Below are 16,142 nucleotides of genomic sequence, written 5' to 3'. Positions count from 1 at the left end.
AGCCGAGTAGTAAACGGTTGCTTTGGATGCAGAAAAATTCAACATGGCTAGTCAAGGAAAGACAGTAGGGAATGACTTATGCCGTTGTTGCGGTAAAACATTGATGAATCAATGGTGTTATAATCATCACCATGCCTGGTCATTTAACGCTGAGTTTTTATGGTAGATAAAACAAACTATAGTCTTTAATGTGCACCACTTTGAGCGCTACGAAGAGAACATACTTCGTTCCGGTGTCATTCGGTAAAGTTGCCCTTAAAAAAAAAAAAACATCACAATGAGTTTTATTGCACTGTTAATTTCAAAGAAATCTGCCGTGGTCAATCGGTTTCTTTCCTAACACACTTTCTACAGAGAAAGTGAGGCTTGCCAAGCTATCACTATGCCCTACTACAGTTAACTCATATTTACACTCAGACAGCCATTGAAAAGTTCAAAGTCAGTGCTCATGCACTATAGTATTGAAATCAGCTGGCACTCTAGAGGTTGCCTTTTCAGATCACGCTTAGCACTGAAAGAGTTCATCTTTGGTTCTTACATGATACTTACATGATGCTTTTTTGTTTGTTTTTTTTTGAAGCCTGATTGTGCAAAAGGTCAAGATATAAGGTATGCAGAATAATGCCTGTTTTCAAGACGGAGCCGTATCCCATCAACTTGGGAGATTACGTACAAGCCCCTTGTGTTCAAACGCAGAGGTTCCACTGCATTTGTCACTTACGTCTCTGGTGTCATGTGAGGTGAGCTGACTCAAAGAAGATAATGCAGGAAAACTACAAACCACTGCATCTTCCAAAAGAATCAAAATCATCATTTTAAGACATAACATGCAGTCATGCTTTGTTTGACTTTGCTGGATGACTAGTGAAATGTGCAAGCTGTGAAAAAACTGTAGTCCTTACTGGAACAGTCACACATCAACAATAACCAGCTCTCGGAAGGGGGGGCATAGCCTCACTGCTGCTGTCGACTCACCAATGAGGTTGTGAACAACATGTCAAAACTTCTGGTCAGCATTCAAAAGGAACGCGGGAGTCAACCACCACTGTTGATTCCATCATGACATCCAAAGTTGCAGAAGTCAACTTGACAGGGGTGTACTGACGTTAAATTAACAAGTTTACAACTTTCAGTTCACTGGGGAAATTTCAACACTTGGAGGGGAAACATGAGAAAGCTGGTATATTCAAATATTCTGCGACACAGTCTGTTGTGTGAACGTGTGCATGCGTATGTTAAATGTGCTTTCCTGTGACACGCTGGTGTTAATTCGGTTACTCGGGGGTTCTGTAGCGTAATGTCTTGTAATGACATACAATCTCATTTTGTCCAAGGAGACACATCAATCTTTTGGATTTACTGCAGGGAGCACAAGCTCTCCTGGTCTCCTGGTGATTGAGGGAGGTAGAGTTGTTTGTGCATGTGTGTGTGTGTGTGTGTGTGTGTGTGTGTGTGTGTGTGTGTGTGCGTGCGTGTGTTACATGTGTTTGTGTGTTAAACAGTGGGAAAGAGGGAAATGGAATAATATGTTCAGACCAGTGGAGCTGAAAACTACCCATACATTGGTTTGATAAACATCAGGAAGGCCACTGTGGTGCACTGCCAGAGGAGGTGGAGGTGTGTGACAGAATCTACTTTAGTGTGTGGGTCCTGGGTGAGAATAAATAAATAAAAGAAGAATGTATTTGCAGCATTCTTTGTGTATATTTGATAGAAAACGTTCCAATGTGTCAAACGTAATGTGATTCTGCCGACATTGACAATGCAGGCATGCAGAGTCAATCTGTCACATAGGAGATCAGAAACTACTGTTATGTTTGTCAACGTTTTAATGAACAGCCTTTTTTTACTGTCCTTTAAACACTTGGACCTGATTTCCAACATTTCTAAAGCATTTGCCTTTTGTTCGACTTGGCTTCATATGACGCTTTAGGATAGCAGACCAAAAGAAAAGATAATGTCAATGACCGGCAACAATTAGAAATATGTATGTTAGAGCTGAACAGTCAACCACTAGTTTATTAAAGCTTTTGAGATGGGGTAAAAGTCACTCACCATCTTTTTCGTACAGTGAGGCACACATATAATCCTTTAGATTTTACAAAAACATTCACGTTGCTCTTTATAATCAGGAGGGGCTTGTGTATGCATTTCAACTTTTTTAGTTCATCATTTTTTATTCAAATTCCTTCTCATTTAATTTCACCTTATGGTACGAAAAATATGGTACAAATGATTACCAGTACAAATTAACAAAAATGCAATCTTAACAGGGACAAATCTCTGTACAATTGAAGATAAAGTTTGCCTTATTTGCTGTAATAGTTTGTTTACGTTAATGTGCAGTATTTCTTATGACCAGGTGTGCCTTCTAACCCAGTGCTCCCTAAACAGTATGAAACAGATATAAAAATATCATGTGTAATATATAAAAAGATATAAAATACTGAGAAATAGATCTGTTTATTGAGAAATAGATCTGTTTATTGAGACTAGGGTTCCCAAATTGAAAATAAACTTATAGGCAAGCAGTAATACTAAGAGTATTTATTTTTTTGAAATTGAAAAACACACACAAAAAAATCTGGAAAAAAAAATGGACCTCCGATTCTAACGGTTGTTTTTTTTCTCATCACGTCCTACACGCTGACCCCAAACTTGCCCCTCTCAGCTGGCAAAAGTTGTTAACATTACACCTTGGTCACAATGCTTAACAAATCTGTGCTAAGGTCGGCGGCAAGGTTGATAAGACCCGTTATTGTGCTTTGTCGACCTAAAGCGTGGACAGAAAAGTTGAGGCGGCCAAAAGGAAATCACAGGAAACTAGCGGCGAAAACAATTGTGGAGTCGGACAACATAAAAAATATATTCAAAAATCTACTCAGAAAAGCACACAAACACTTTTCACAGCAAAAAGCTGGGCTGTACAGATAATTATACAGCAAATGCATGTCTGTGTGTTGTACAGGCTTGAAGGTCAGATTATTTTTCTGCATTGAAGAAGTCAATAGCTTTAAAAAAAAAAATCTTTTTAATTGTAACAGAAGAGCAAAACAGGAACTCAAGCTTCCTCTCACATTCCAAAAAACATGAAAAGCAGGTGTTTTGGTTACTTTAATTTGGATTGGGTGCGTGACTGATTGTTCGTCTGTGTGCCCTGCGTTTGGCTGGCAACCAGTTCAAGGTGTCCTCCGCCTACCGTCCATAGATTGCTAGAATAAGCACCAGCTAGCCAGCGACCTAAGTGAGGATAAGCAGCTACAAATAATAGATGGATGGAATAGGAACAATACATCCAAAATAATACAATAATTGAAAACCCAACTAGACCAGCTCCATTCCTTCTTTAACTCATCTTACAAGCAGTTAACATCCCACTGACCATTTATCATGATGTCTATCACTCGTCGTTATATTAAAGTTGAGTACTGTACTACAATTGATTGCTTTTTGTTTTATTTTTACAACAATGAACATATGTTTACACCAGATAAAAACACCAATAATGTCAATAATGTAACAGGTTATTGTAAAACAATGTCTCTACAGTGAATAAAGCCTTGTACTATTTCTTACTGTATGAATAGATTCCAAAACTGCACATATTGGAAGCTGACCAAGAGAATTGCATTTATTCCATATGAGAAAATACCCTGCCTGCCTGCCTACCTGTGTGCCTGGAGGAAACTAATAATGAAACAAGTTATTGGTTTGCTGTAAAAGGCAAAAGATCAAACAAGATGTTAGCATTAGAATAGCATTGTGAGGGATCATAACCACCCAAAAATGCAACTAAATAGAGAGAAGTGAAGGGATATGTAATGAAATGAAATGAGCTGTAGCTGTGGAACAAATGGCTTTTTTTTAATGCCTGGAGTCCAATGGCAATGGTTCACGCAAACAAACACACTAATACACAACACACATGCACACACGCGCACGCACACACATTTAATGACCCATTCTGACTGAGAGGCTGTAAATTCCTGGTTTATGATGCTAAAGCATCCCACTTCAGCTTGCTCACAAAGGGACTTTTGTTGATGCTGACAACACACACACGCACACACACACGCACACATGCGCACACAGACACACACACAAACAGATAAACACAGTAAGAAGGGACCCTAGAGTACCCTAGGGCCAGACACACACTTACACATACAAAAGCACCAGCTTGGCTAATAGCATCAAGTGTTCTAAAACTGGGACACAAAACGGAGCGTTAGAAAAACAAGTGAGGTCTTTTTTTTTTCCTTTTTCTGGGCTTACTCGTAGGCTATTTGAGCAATAAACTCTGCCCTAGGGCATATCTGTTTGCAAGAAGAAGCTACAGTGAGAACAAAATGAGACACAACGCTTAACTATATTTGAAAGTTAAATGCTGGCAATGGGAACATGATCTAATTTCAGAGCATGTATATTTGTAGATGGCACAATGCGCCAGGGAGAATGAAATACAACTCACCTAATTAAATCCATTTCTTTCTTCCTATACATTATATTTTTGCACCACGCAAAAAGGTAACCAGCTTAAGTGATTAGCATTAAGATACTAAAATACTGAGCTACTAAAAGGTAATATTGACCCCAAAATAAGGTGGAATTCATCTAATGGTAACATTGTGTTTTACATTTCTTTGAACCCAAATCTTTTCATTTGACTCAACTTCAAATGGGCCTGAAGAAAATCGGACAATGTTGCTTGAATATGCACGAATATACAATTTTTTTCTACCCACTTCCTAACCCGAGACACCCCCCAACACACACACATACACACGCACACACACACGCAAACACACCCATGAGGATAGAACACGTTTTGTGGAAGTAATTTGGAATTAATAGGTGCAAACCATACTAATATGCAACTTAATGAAAGTAATATTTATAAATCAAATGGAACATAGAATGACATTTCCACGGAGTTGCCCCATGTGTAAAAAAACACACCATGATGCCCTTGTGAAACTTGATGTGCTTTAAGTCGAGAGGGGACATAAGCTTCATTGGTGAAGACTCCGAATGAAAATCCTAGAATTGCAACCAAATAAGGAAGGTAAGGAGCTCGAACTGAAAGATGGTGTCATTTTCATATCAAAGGCCATATATCTAGATGTATTTTGTGATGCATTTAATACCTTTCCACATTTTCTGAGGGTCATTGGAGGTAGTGTGGCCCTGGTCTTACGGAGCATAAACTAAATCCAAGGATGAACAAAGCTTAAAAAAAAGCCTATATGCCAGATGCCCTCAACCATTTCTTCTCTCTCTTTGAGGACCAAGAACAACACCCATCAGCTTATCCCCAACAGACATGAAAAGTACCCTGCAAAAGATTAACCCATGCAAAGCAGCAGGCCCAGACAAAATCCCAGAACACGTACTGATGGTCCACCAGCTGACGACATGTTAAAACTCATTTTCAACACCTTGGTTCAACTATCGTCTGCCCCAACCTGCCAAAAGACTGCCTCCATCATTCCTGTATGGAAGACCCCCACAGCGACTGTCTGAATGACTACTGGTAAATTGTCATGACTCCTATAGTCACAAAGTAGTCAGTCTCTTTTCGCGAGTTGTTAAGACTGTTAAAAAAAAAAAAAAAAAACACAATATTGTATTGTAGACCCATCATCAAATTTGACTGATGCACAGAAGCCACTTTGCAAGGCATCTTAACGACTATCGTTTTACATTCCAAAAAAAGTGATGCCATTTGAGATGGGGGCATGACTCCGGCGTGGAGCATAAATACAACTCAGGTTGGTGCAGTCTTAGCCAAGCTTTGCCGCATGAACTGATGGAGTCTTTTTGGAAGACTGGATCTTTTTTTTTTCAAAGACAAAGAGAACAGTTGTGATCATTATGCTATCAAAGCCAAATGAAATTTAAAGAAAAGTCATTACAAACACCGCTAAAATTTACACAGACGCCAAAACAGGAAAATAAAAGGGGCATTCAGTTGGGACAATACTACCTATGACAATGTTTGTTAACCATAGGGCCGCAGCTCAACTGCATGTGGGCACACGAAATAATTTCAGTTTTCCACCTGCGATCCGTGAGCACCGACAGATGACAATGAAAAACAAAAACCTGATATAATTAGGAATCTCACACTAGTTCACAAAAGTTCCTTGCAATCATCATAATCATAGCCTTAGCCTCATTAGAGTTCCGGACATTTTTAAAACATGTGGCAGTTCACATAGAAGTGCTACCCTTCTGGGTTTTTGTGATGCAGCCAATCAAGTGGCACGTGACAATTTGACATCAGAAGAACTACGTACAGGGATGATTGGCTGATTGGCGCAAAATACTTTCTTCCCTCCATTAACAAAAGGCTTTGTACATTAAACGATTTGCTGTCCCAGTCTCTGCTTTTATATTCCGGCGCGAGTGAGTGACCTCGTACAAACTTTTCCAGCAAAATGGCTTTGATGGCTTCATACGTAGAGAATGTGTGAATATCAACAACTTAACATCAAACTACAGCTAAACATGGAAATGTATGACGCTGGTGCCTGGCTTGAATGCAACATTTGTCCAAACAAAAAAGTCATCTAAAGCCTCTTGACAACTTTCCAAAGTTCTTTTTTTGAGGCAGGAGGGAGCAGAAGATGGGTCTGCTCTAAATTTGCGTGTCGCACAAAGATCGCTCTTGTTTTGTCCACCAACAAATGTCACCAATGATGTCACAACATCAGAGGAGGATTTAAAATGGATTATCTAAAAACAGAGCATATAAAGAACACAGTGTCTCTTTCACATATAATTTTATATCAGCCAAGCCTGGTCAAATTAGGGACACCAATGACTGACTAAATTACACAAAAGCAGATGTTCAGCATGGATTTGCAGCAACTCTTTGTTATCCAAAAGCCTACTAAAAGATTTCCAGTATATAACAAAAACATGAGGATTTTGTCCTACTCTGTGGATGGAGAATATTCTTGTGATGCACCAATGTCACACTCTTAGTTGTAAAAATGTCTTGCTTTCGACTCACCAAGGCCCCAAGGGAACGTACGATTGCTCAAGTTTGTGATTTTTGTTATAACGGATATAATGCATATGAAAATAAGTATATAATTCATCTATGAATCTATGAAGACCACCAAACATCTTCAATTCCATTACGGGCATGTAAAACAAATACATTAGATGACTCTTCTATACAAGATAAAAGTGTGAAAACTAAAATCAAGCATTGTGTATAAAATCTGTTTAGTTCATTTCTTTATGGACCTTGAAGATGTGCACAAGGATGACTGATGGATTATCATCAGTAAACGTCAAGAACAATGGAATTAGTGTGCACAAACCCCTTTTAAATAGCCCACTGAGAATACAGGGCAGGCTGTGTCCGTAAACAACATAAAATGAACCGATAAAATGTGGCAATACTGTATACACTTGCATGTAAAAGAGGTCAGGTTGTTATAATTCAAAATTGTACTACATTCTGGTTTTAATAACTATAATACAGTACTTTTTTAAAGCAACACCGCTACATAAGCAAGTAAATAAAAGATGCCCTCCATGTCTTACCCCGTGTTAATGGAGATGATTTCAATTAGGGGATTTTTTCTTATCTTGGGAAGGTCCAGTCTGGCTCCCCCTAACCTCCGTCCTCCATCTTTCTTCTGGCCCAAAAGACGAACTGAATGACCTGAATCAAAGAATCAAAATTGGCATAAATACAGCAATAGTTGTCCCCTCTGTCTCCTCCCAAAAAACAAAACAAACAAAAAAACATAGCTGATTAGTTTGGTCATTTTTGATCAGCACAATTGCATCATCTGAAATTAATACATACAGGTGGCCAGAAGTGGACGACTGACTATAATGGAGCACCGCGGCTCCGAGTAACACAATGGAAAACTGCAACCCTTCAACAAGTTATGAGAATTCACATGTAATAAATACACTGTATTGTTTATTTTTTTCATTGAACTGCAAAAACTTGGCATGGTGTCAAGGAAAAAAGGGATATAGCCAAAAAGGCAGACAACAAGCAAGACAATGTTTATGGCTATTTTGATGGGCTGATGGCAATGATAAATCACCCCATTCATTGAATGCATTTTAGGCAACTGAGACTCTCGGCAATTTGATTTCTAGAGTCAGAAACATAAAATTCTAAATGGAATAAAGTATGATTGTGTAACACAATATTAACTGCTCTTAGAATGCAAACCTTTTTTCCTCCGGTGAAAGCGTGTGCATTTTACAAGGCAGTTACAATCTGTTAAACACGAGTTGCCAAGCCCAGCAACGTGCTCAGTAAAGTAAATATAAACACACATTTTTATTTGAATAAGTGGATTGTGCACACAGAGTGACAGTAAACTAAAATATGCATAAAGCTATTTAGAAAGCACACTATACTAGGGGAGCAAGTACAAATCGATAACTGAGTGAAATAGTTAAATGTCAGTGATGTTCAACCTTTATTGTCTGGAAATGGGATGCTGTGATCTCCTCTCTCTAACCATCTAATAGCCTTGTAGAAAGATGTGTGCGAGATGGAAGCGCTGAGGGATGGGATTGTTTTGCTGTTTCTATCCGCTTTACAGGAGTCTCCGGGGAGGGTGGGCTCACGGCAGGAAGCATGGCTATCATTGGTAGATAAAAATTAATATCTGCCCCTGAGGAGGACAAAGAGCCAATCGGTGAGGCGTGACTGGTTGTAATATCCCAGTACAAGCAGGGAAATGAGAAAACTCCATTCATGGAAAAAAGGACTGGGCAGAATCTATTTAGGTGTGAAAGCTGTTTAAGGATGGATTTGAGATTTTTTTTTGTGTGTGTGTGTGTGTGTCAATTTTTTTAAATCAAGTTATTCAGTTCATCAACAGTTCCATTACAGCAAAATTCATCTGTGCAAATGATGAAGGCGAGAAGATTAGACATCTTCAAAGTCATTTATATAGTCATATTGGGTTACTTATAGAGAATACATGTATCACGTCAACTGTATGCTCCGTGCTGTCTTAGAATATTTTCCAAGCAAAACTGAACAGTAGAAGTGTGCCAAAAAACGGATTGACTTTAGAAAAAAAGTTACCGGTACTTACCATTCAGAATCAATATTAACTCATACAGAAAGGTGAGTGAAAATGCTAAATATACTGGCCCTCTCGAGATTTTCTTTTCCAAAAAAAGACTTAAATGCCCCAAACTCAAGTTTATAAATGAAAAAAAATCCATTTTCTGTTGGCTTCTGTTGGCTATAACATATGCACACTGCTACAGGAGCGGTAACAACACCACGTTACATGCCAACAGAGAGCTGCAAAGGCCAACTTCAAAATAAACACACCAAATAATGCATGGCCGTCTCTTTTATTTTGAAGTTGGCCTTCGCTGCAGGGGTTGCCACCAGCTAGCTTTACTCATCCTCGCGAATCAAATCACCGAGGTACGGACATTACTGTCATTAATAATTCATATTCAATCGCTAATTCAGGAAGGAAAGAAAACGCTAGTCAGTGCGCAGTCATTGTACAATACGGTAGCAGTCTTCAGCATTAGCGCTAGCTCCTAACTATGTGATGCATTCAAATAAAGTACAGCCAGACTCAAACTCAGACAGAAAAGATGTCCATCCTTGCATTAAGCTTAAATAACTGCAAATATCCAAACAATGTGGGCTTTTTATCAATCTACATATAATAGCTGACATTTATCAAAAAGAATGGGTGAAATTCGTTTGATAGTTTGAATACGAAAAGTAACCTACTTAGGTTACAATACCTAATTAAATAACAAGTTTTATGTTTTCCATTCTGGGAGTAGGTAGGTCAAGGCATCAAAATAAAGGATGGAGTAGCACATGCTGTTTTTGTGGAAAAAGACACACCCCTGGCACTTACATATATAGCGCCTTAGGTAGTCAAAGTGCTTTACACTGACTACTCATTTACAGTACCTACTGATAACCCAGCATCAGAAGCAAGTGGGATTTTGGTGTGTTGCTCAAGGACACTTAGATATTGTCACAATCCTCCCAAACTCTCGGGGTGAATCCCACCCCAACAGAACCACGCTGTCTGATTCACATCTCAAAATACCATTTATTAAGGCTTAAAATGCTTTGACAGTCAGCCCTTTATACTGTGTACACACCCTGATAAAAATATTTCCTATGCGCGCTAACCGCCTTAGTCTTTCTTACCCTTCAAATGTCCCTGTTTTTTCTCCTTTGTTCACATCTCTTTAAATACGTCTTGACGTAATCTGTCCACTCATAAATGTTTCGTATAGGGTGATGTTGAAAATGGGAATGAGAGAATAGATAGAAGGCCAGAAGATGAATTTCTTACAGATGGAAGCTGTGTACGATGACCAGATGGATGTTTGGATCACAGAGGTAGGGGGCTAAAAGGATGACCTCTTAACCTACGGCTGATGTCTCATAAGTGGTGGGACCCCAGTTTGATTGCACGGCATCACCGGGGTGGGGAACATTGGAAATAACGGAAAAAGGTGGCTGATGGAAAGGAGTGTAGGGGTTTAATGTTTATCGGTCATCTTGTCAATTTAATGGGCCACCTAACACCTATAAAAGTATTGAACAATGTTAATACCTTAGCAATGTCTGCAAAAATAATTTTATGTGATATGTCTTGGAAATGCATCAAAGCATACATTAAAAAACAAACAAACATACTTTCTATTGAAATCAAAACAGCTTTGGTTCTTAACAGCATCAAGCCTCTGAACAGCATTTGTTGAGGTAACTTCTAGATAACAAGTCGCTCAGCATTAAAAGAATGTGTTTACAATAACATTCAGAATACCATTTCAAAACGGTGTGAATGGGTCAACTTGGTTTCAGTCAGTGACATGTCTTTATTCTTGAGCTGGATCTTATTTTTAGGAACATGATAACAGTTTGTTTATCCTGGTGAAATAAGGATCATGAGGTCATATTGATGCTATATCGCCTCTGATCTCAAGCTAAGTAGATGCATTAGTCCGTCTAACCTCTTTGCCCCAATTTCTGCCACACACACACATGCGCACTAAATCTAAATCTGATTTTGGGGTTTAAAAAAAAATACAAATATTTGGTGAAACGGTATTGTTTGAAGCTATATCCTCAGATAGGGGAGATCAATACTGAAACACTGAAAAAGAACCATAAAGGGGACACATAAAGTAGTTATCAATGGATTAATCTTACATCACCGGGAAAAAAAAAATGTCCTTTGCGTGGGACATAAACCTGTCTTAGGAGCCCTTGACACTGAATAGGTTGATGCAAAAATGGGAATAGTGATGGGAATCTTTGTCTCACGATTTGATTTGATTTGATTCAGATTTTGGGGTCTCCGATTCGTTACAGAATATGATTTTCATTTCAAAATTATTTTTGATTCTTGATTAAGTGTGTGTTTATAATGCCGCTTTTTATACCCAGTGGTATCTGAGAGGGCATCGAGAATGCCACACTGGACGCCCAACAGCGACCGGCTTTATATTTCAGAGAAACGCCAGACGATGCGGAACGGCGTTTGGAGTGCAAGTCGACATCAGGTGTAAAAAAAATGGTGTTTCCAAAATGTTTTAAAATCTGATTCATTAATTATTCAACAAAATAATTGACAGATTATTTGATTTCTAAAATATTTTTTAGCTACAGCCCTAGTTCAGTGGATACCACAGGCACTCTTGATCAACTACAAAAATGGTAACATGAATTCAGGCCTACAGCTTGACTAATTTGTAAAGACCAAATGGCAGAAATAGGATGTGTTAGTAAGAGAATGAGCATCTGATAAGCGACAACTAAACTGGAAAAGCAAGCTTACGACAACAGTAACTGCCCCCTCTAACACTATGAATGTGAAAACATAACGTTAAAATACTGTATGCATGCTCAGCAACTCAACATGAGATAACGAAGTCATTTACTACAGGTAGTAACATAAGCTTTATGGTTCACTGATTCAGTAAAATTAAACACAGTTTTACTGTGGTGAGGTATTCTTATTGAGTGGCAGTTATATTCATTTTAAACTAAGACCCAAACTGAAATGATGGTCTCACGCTTCAAGAAACTGGATCATAAAAGCTGCCGATGCTTTTGTCATTTGGAAAAGAGACCTGCAAGCAATTTTGTTGAAGCAAAGAATTGTGTCTTGCAATTCATCGGGGTACGCATTTTAGTTAGCATTACAAAAGGCAAATCCCCCAGTTTAAAGGTCTCCTGGCCTGCGAGCTGAAGTAACAGCTCTCAATTTATATGAGGTCATAAAGAACAGTAATGATACTGGGGAAATTAGTTTCTGTGGAGGGGTTCGAGAACAGTAGGGAGGTGCGGAGGGATCGAGTCAGGATATGAGAAGGCGGATGGGTAAGATGAATCAAGAAAAGAATTGTTTAAAGACGCTGAGGGCAATATGTAAGAGACTGGTAATCAAAGTGGAAAAAAAAAAATAAGTGGACGTATGTGCTGCGAGTGCATACAGTAAGTGCGTGCAGTCAGACAATTTAGGGTTGATTACATTGTAAAATTCAGATGTCCCTAATTAGGAAGGTTGAAGTGCAACACACATGTGCACGCAAGCACACACACGCGCGAGAGAGCTTGAAGACAATCTGTTTTACAGTTGTTGTTTTTTTTAAAGAGAACAGCTGGGGATATATGACAGCTTCAGTGGACATCCACAATAAACTCTGTGTGACCTTCATTAACAGCAGAGAACTGTGGTGCCCAGATAGTTTAAACAGATGAAGTCATTACTGAAACGCGAGGATGTCTTATTTGACAGAAAAGAGCACTTAACAAGCTGTTTTAGAAGGATCCAAAAGTGATTACAGCAGTTTTTCATACAACTCTGAACACTACTATTAGCACCCTTGAATTTATAATTTGTTGAACAATAATCTCTGAAATAGATGGAATTGTTTGTCATCTTATTATTGAAATTACAGTTTCTAAATATAAAAAAATATTTTTTTTAATTAAGAAGGACTCATTAGAGAATTGGCTTTGGGTAGGATTGATAGATCGAGTCCTTAATACTTTCTCTAATGTGTTGAGGTTTTTTTTTTTCAGTGCCAGTGTCTGCCATTTTCATGAGTGCCAAAAACTCTTAAAATTCATGTCATATGTATGTTCCAAGTTTCATGAAGAACTAGAAAATAAATCACAACATCAATTTCAATTTTAAGAAATTAAGAATTATTGAAACAAATTGTGTGCAGAAACCAAAAGTAGTTAGTAGGCATATGATGAGTTCTTGATGATGCAATCTTGCGAGATTAGAACACCACATTTCTCGTCGCTGCACCCCATAAGATCTTTTGTTTTTTTCTCTTTTGGCTGTTTTTTTTTTTCTTTTTTTGTCAATAGGGTATACAGAAGAAGGCCCTGCTAGTTAATGTCACGTCACCTAATTGAGCTTCATGTGGGGATGAATTTCTAAAATTTTACAATTTATATTTAAGTAAAAAAAAGTTATCAAAATTTTGGTCATTTGTTTTCTGTGTTTATGACAGTTTGTTATAGTTTTTCCACCCAAAAAATAAATAATATATTTTTAATTTTATACTAAAACATTCAATAGCTGTAGCCCATAGGAGAAATAAAGGATATTCTGATGACTTTCAATTCCCTTGTGTTGCATGATTTTGATTTCCAGTTGAAAAAAAAGGACAAATGTAGAACAACAGTTCATAAACTGACAAAAAAAAAAGAAAGGAAAATGCCATACACTAACGCTAACACAAGCTGTATGCCATCCATGTATCCATTTTCTAGAGCGGCTTATCCTCACAGGGTTCGAAGGCTTGCTGGTGCCTATCCCTGCTGACTTCAGCCAGTAGGCGGGGGCCAGCCTTAACTGTTTGCCAGCCAATGCAGGGCACACAGAGACCAACGACCATTCACGCACCCAATCACAACTGAGGACAGTTTAGTATGTCCAATACACCTGCCATGCATGTTTCTGGAGTGTGCGACGAATGCTGGACTGCCCGGAGAGAACCTACGCGGGCTCAGGGAGAAAATGCAAACTCCACACAGGATGGCTGGATCTCTGAACTGTGAGGCGAACGTGCTAACTACTGTGCCACCGAGCCGCCCAATCTTTATGCAGTTTGCTAAACTATTCAGTAAGAGAAAGGATCTCAGCTGCAGCTGAAAAATGAGCCAGAGCCTCTTTTTGTGTTTACATTTGTGCGCTAGATCGTTAATTTTGTTGCAGTCTGCTCTCTAAAAAAAAAAAAAAAAATTTGAAAAGTGGCAAATTGATGTGAAGCATTATTTTTAGGCATTAAAATTTTGCAAAAATCTCAAAGTGTTGCCTTATGGGATTTGTGTCTTGTACCATCCCAAGTAATTGGGGTTGGATGGTGTGTGTCTTCATCAATTGGTAATAACATCACAGTGGTGTGCATGTTTGCATGTTCAAATACCTTTTACAGCCTCGTCCACCACCTCTACCACTCGATCAATCTGTTGGACCTGAAATACACAAAGGCACACACAGATTTATTGATGCTGAGCCTCCACACATTCAAATAAAAGCCTAATACTGACAGCATAAACACAAGTGATCCATAATACAACAAGCTGTGCATTCAAACACAAACAATGAGCAGTCAAGTTGAAACTGGTAAAGTCAGATTGATTTGGTGTGTTTAGCGAGTCACAATGTGAGTAAGAAATTGTATTAAATTCCAAAATGTCACTGAATTTCTGAAGCATTGCTTGGACATACTGTAGTTATGGAAGTTAACTGCTCGTGTGGAATGTGTGTGCCATTGAGTTCCTATCAGTGTTGAGGCGATGCCATTAAACAGTACATTTACTTCCCACCTGTAAAACAGAATGTGAGAAAGATATGGCTAAGGTTTTAAATTGGCCATTAAACACTTGGAATGTTCCCAAATAAATCCCCCTCTGTGTCAGTATAAGCCATTGTGTGATTGTTAGCAGGCAGCAAAGTGCATTAGATTGAAGAGCAAAGTATGATGATATCAGAGGACAATCAAAAGCTGTGGTTTTCAACTAGTGGCCCATTTTGTCTTGATCGCTGGCAGCTTGAAAATAATTAAGGGATCCTTGATCTATGACAATATTTACATATATTGCACGATAGAAATCACTAATGCATAATGTCACATGCCTCATTTTGCGCATTTGCGTACCCTATCTAAATTTCAAGCCTGAACTGGTTGGCTCTCTGGGCTGCGTACCATTCTTGTGAAGGTGTGAAGGAGATCAATGACCATACTTTTCGGACTACAAGCCGCAATTTTTTCCTCATGACTTGAGCCCTGCGGCTTGCAGTCCAGTGTGGCTTATCTGTTGTTGTTCATTTTTTTGTTCATTTTTTGCTGCTGCGGCTTACATACCAGTGCGCCTAAAAGTCCAGAAAATATATGTTATCGCTTTACAGTTGACGGAGAAGTTAACTCTGATTTCCTTGAACTAATTAAACTGAGTCTCAAAGGAACCACGCAAGCTATTGCTGATGGACTCATAAAACATTGAGGAAACAGGCGCACACAGAGATGGTGTGCTGCTGATGTGGGAGCGACACTGAGAAAGACTTTGATTAACGGTATTTGATAGAAACAGTAGCAACATTAAAAGGGTTGCATGAAAAAAAAAAAAGAATGTCAGACAAAGGTTTAGCCACTATATGATCAGGCCTCACATTCTAATCAAGCCCAAATCTAACCCTCTTTCAAAGAACTTTGGGCAACCTTGGTGTACAGCTGAGAACCAATTCGAAGAAATTACAAAAAACCTATAGAGTAGTTGAGAGTTAATACATTAACTTTCTTAGTTAAGAATTGAACTATATAATAATTGCTTAAGTCTTTGGAAAAAGCCGGTATAATTTCTTTTGTTCCATTGCAAACTGTAGCTTTTGACGTCAGGTTCACTTTTGGTTAGCTTGTAAAATATAACAACCGTATTTGGCAGTGAGAAATGAGTCCATTCTGTAGAACAAATATAAAGACATAGTACAACAAAGACAATAACAAAGAAGATGCAAGAGTACAAAAAGATGTGCGACGAGAGGGCTTATGTGTATGTATCTCTTGTTTACAACAATTGCTTACACACAGTAATTCTCTGATTACTAAGCCAGAGCTGCTGTTTGTGT

General features: G+C 38.5%; 1 protein-coding gene across 1 annotated transcript in view; it reads right to left on the bottom strand.

The window, feature by feature from the left end:
• The window catches only part of cdkal1 (CDK5 regulatory subunit associated protein 1-like 1), a 201,086-nt gene that overhangs the window by 124,411 nt on the left and 60,533 nt on the right, over positions 1-16,142 (bottom strand). Inside the window, exons 6-7 of the mRNA XM_088409351.1 lie at positions 14,440-14,488; positions 7,561-7,681 (exon numbers count right to left, since the gene is read on the bottom strand). Coding sequence (XP_088265477.1) covers positions 7,561-7,681; positions 14,440-14,488 — 170 coding nt within the window. The remainder of the gene's footprint in view (positions 1-7,560; positions 7,682-14,439; positions 14,489-16,142) is intronic.

The sequence above is a fragment of the Hippichthys cyanospilos genome, chromosome 3 (assembly GCF_059441005.1).
Source record: "Hippichthys cyanospilos isolate Australia breed blue-spotted pipefish chromosome 3, RoL_Hcya_1.0, whole genome shotgun sequence".
In the NCBI taxonomy this organism is placed as follows: domain Eukaryota; kingdom Metazoa; phylum Chordata; class Actinopteri; order Syngnathiformes; family Syngnathidae; genus Hippichthys; species Hippichthys cyanospilos.
The sequence above is the reverse complement of the archived record's forward strand: the minus strand, read 5'-3'. Positions and strand labels throughout refer to the sequence as shown.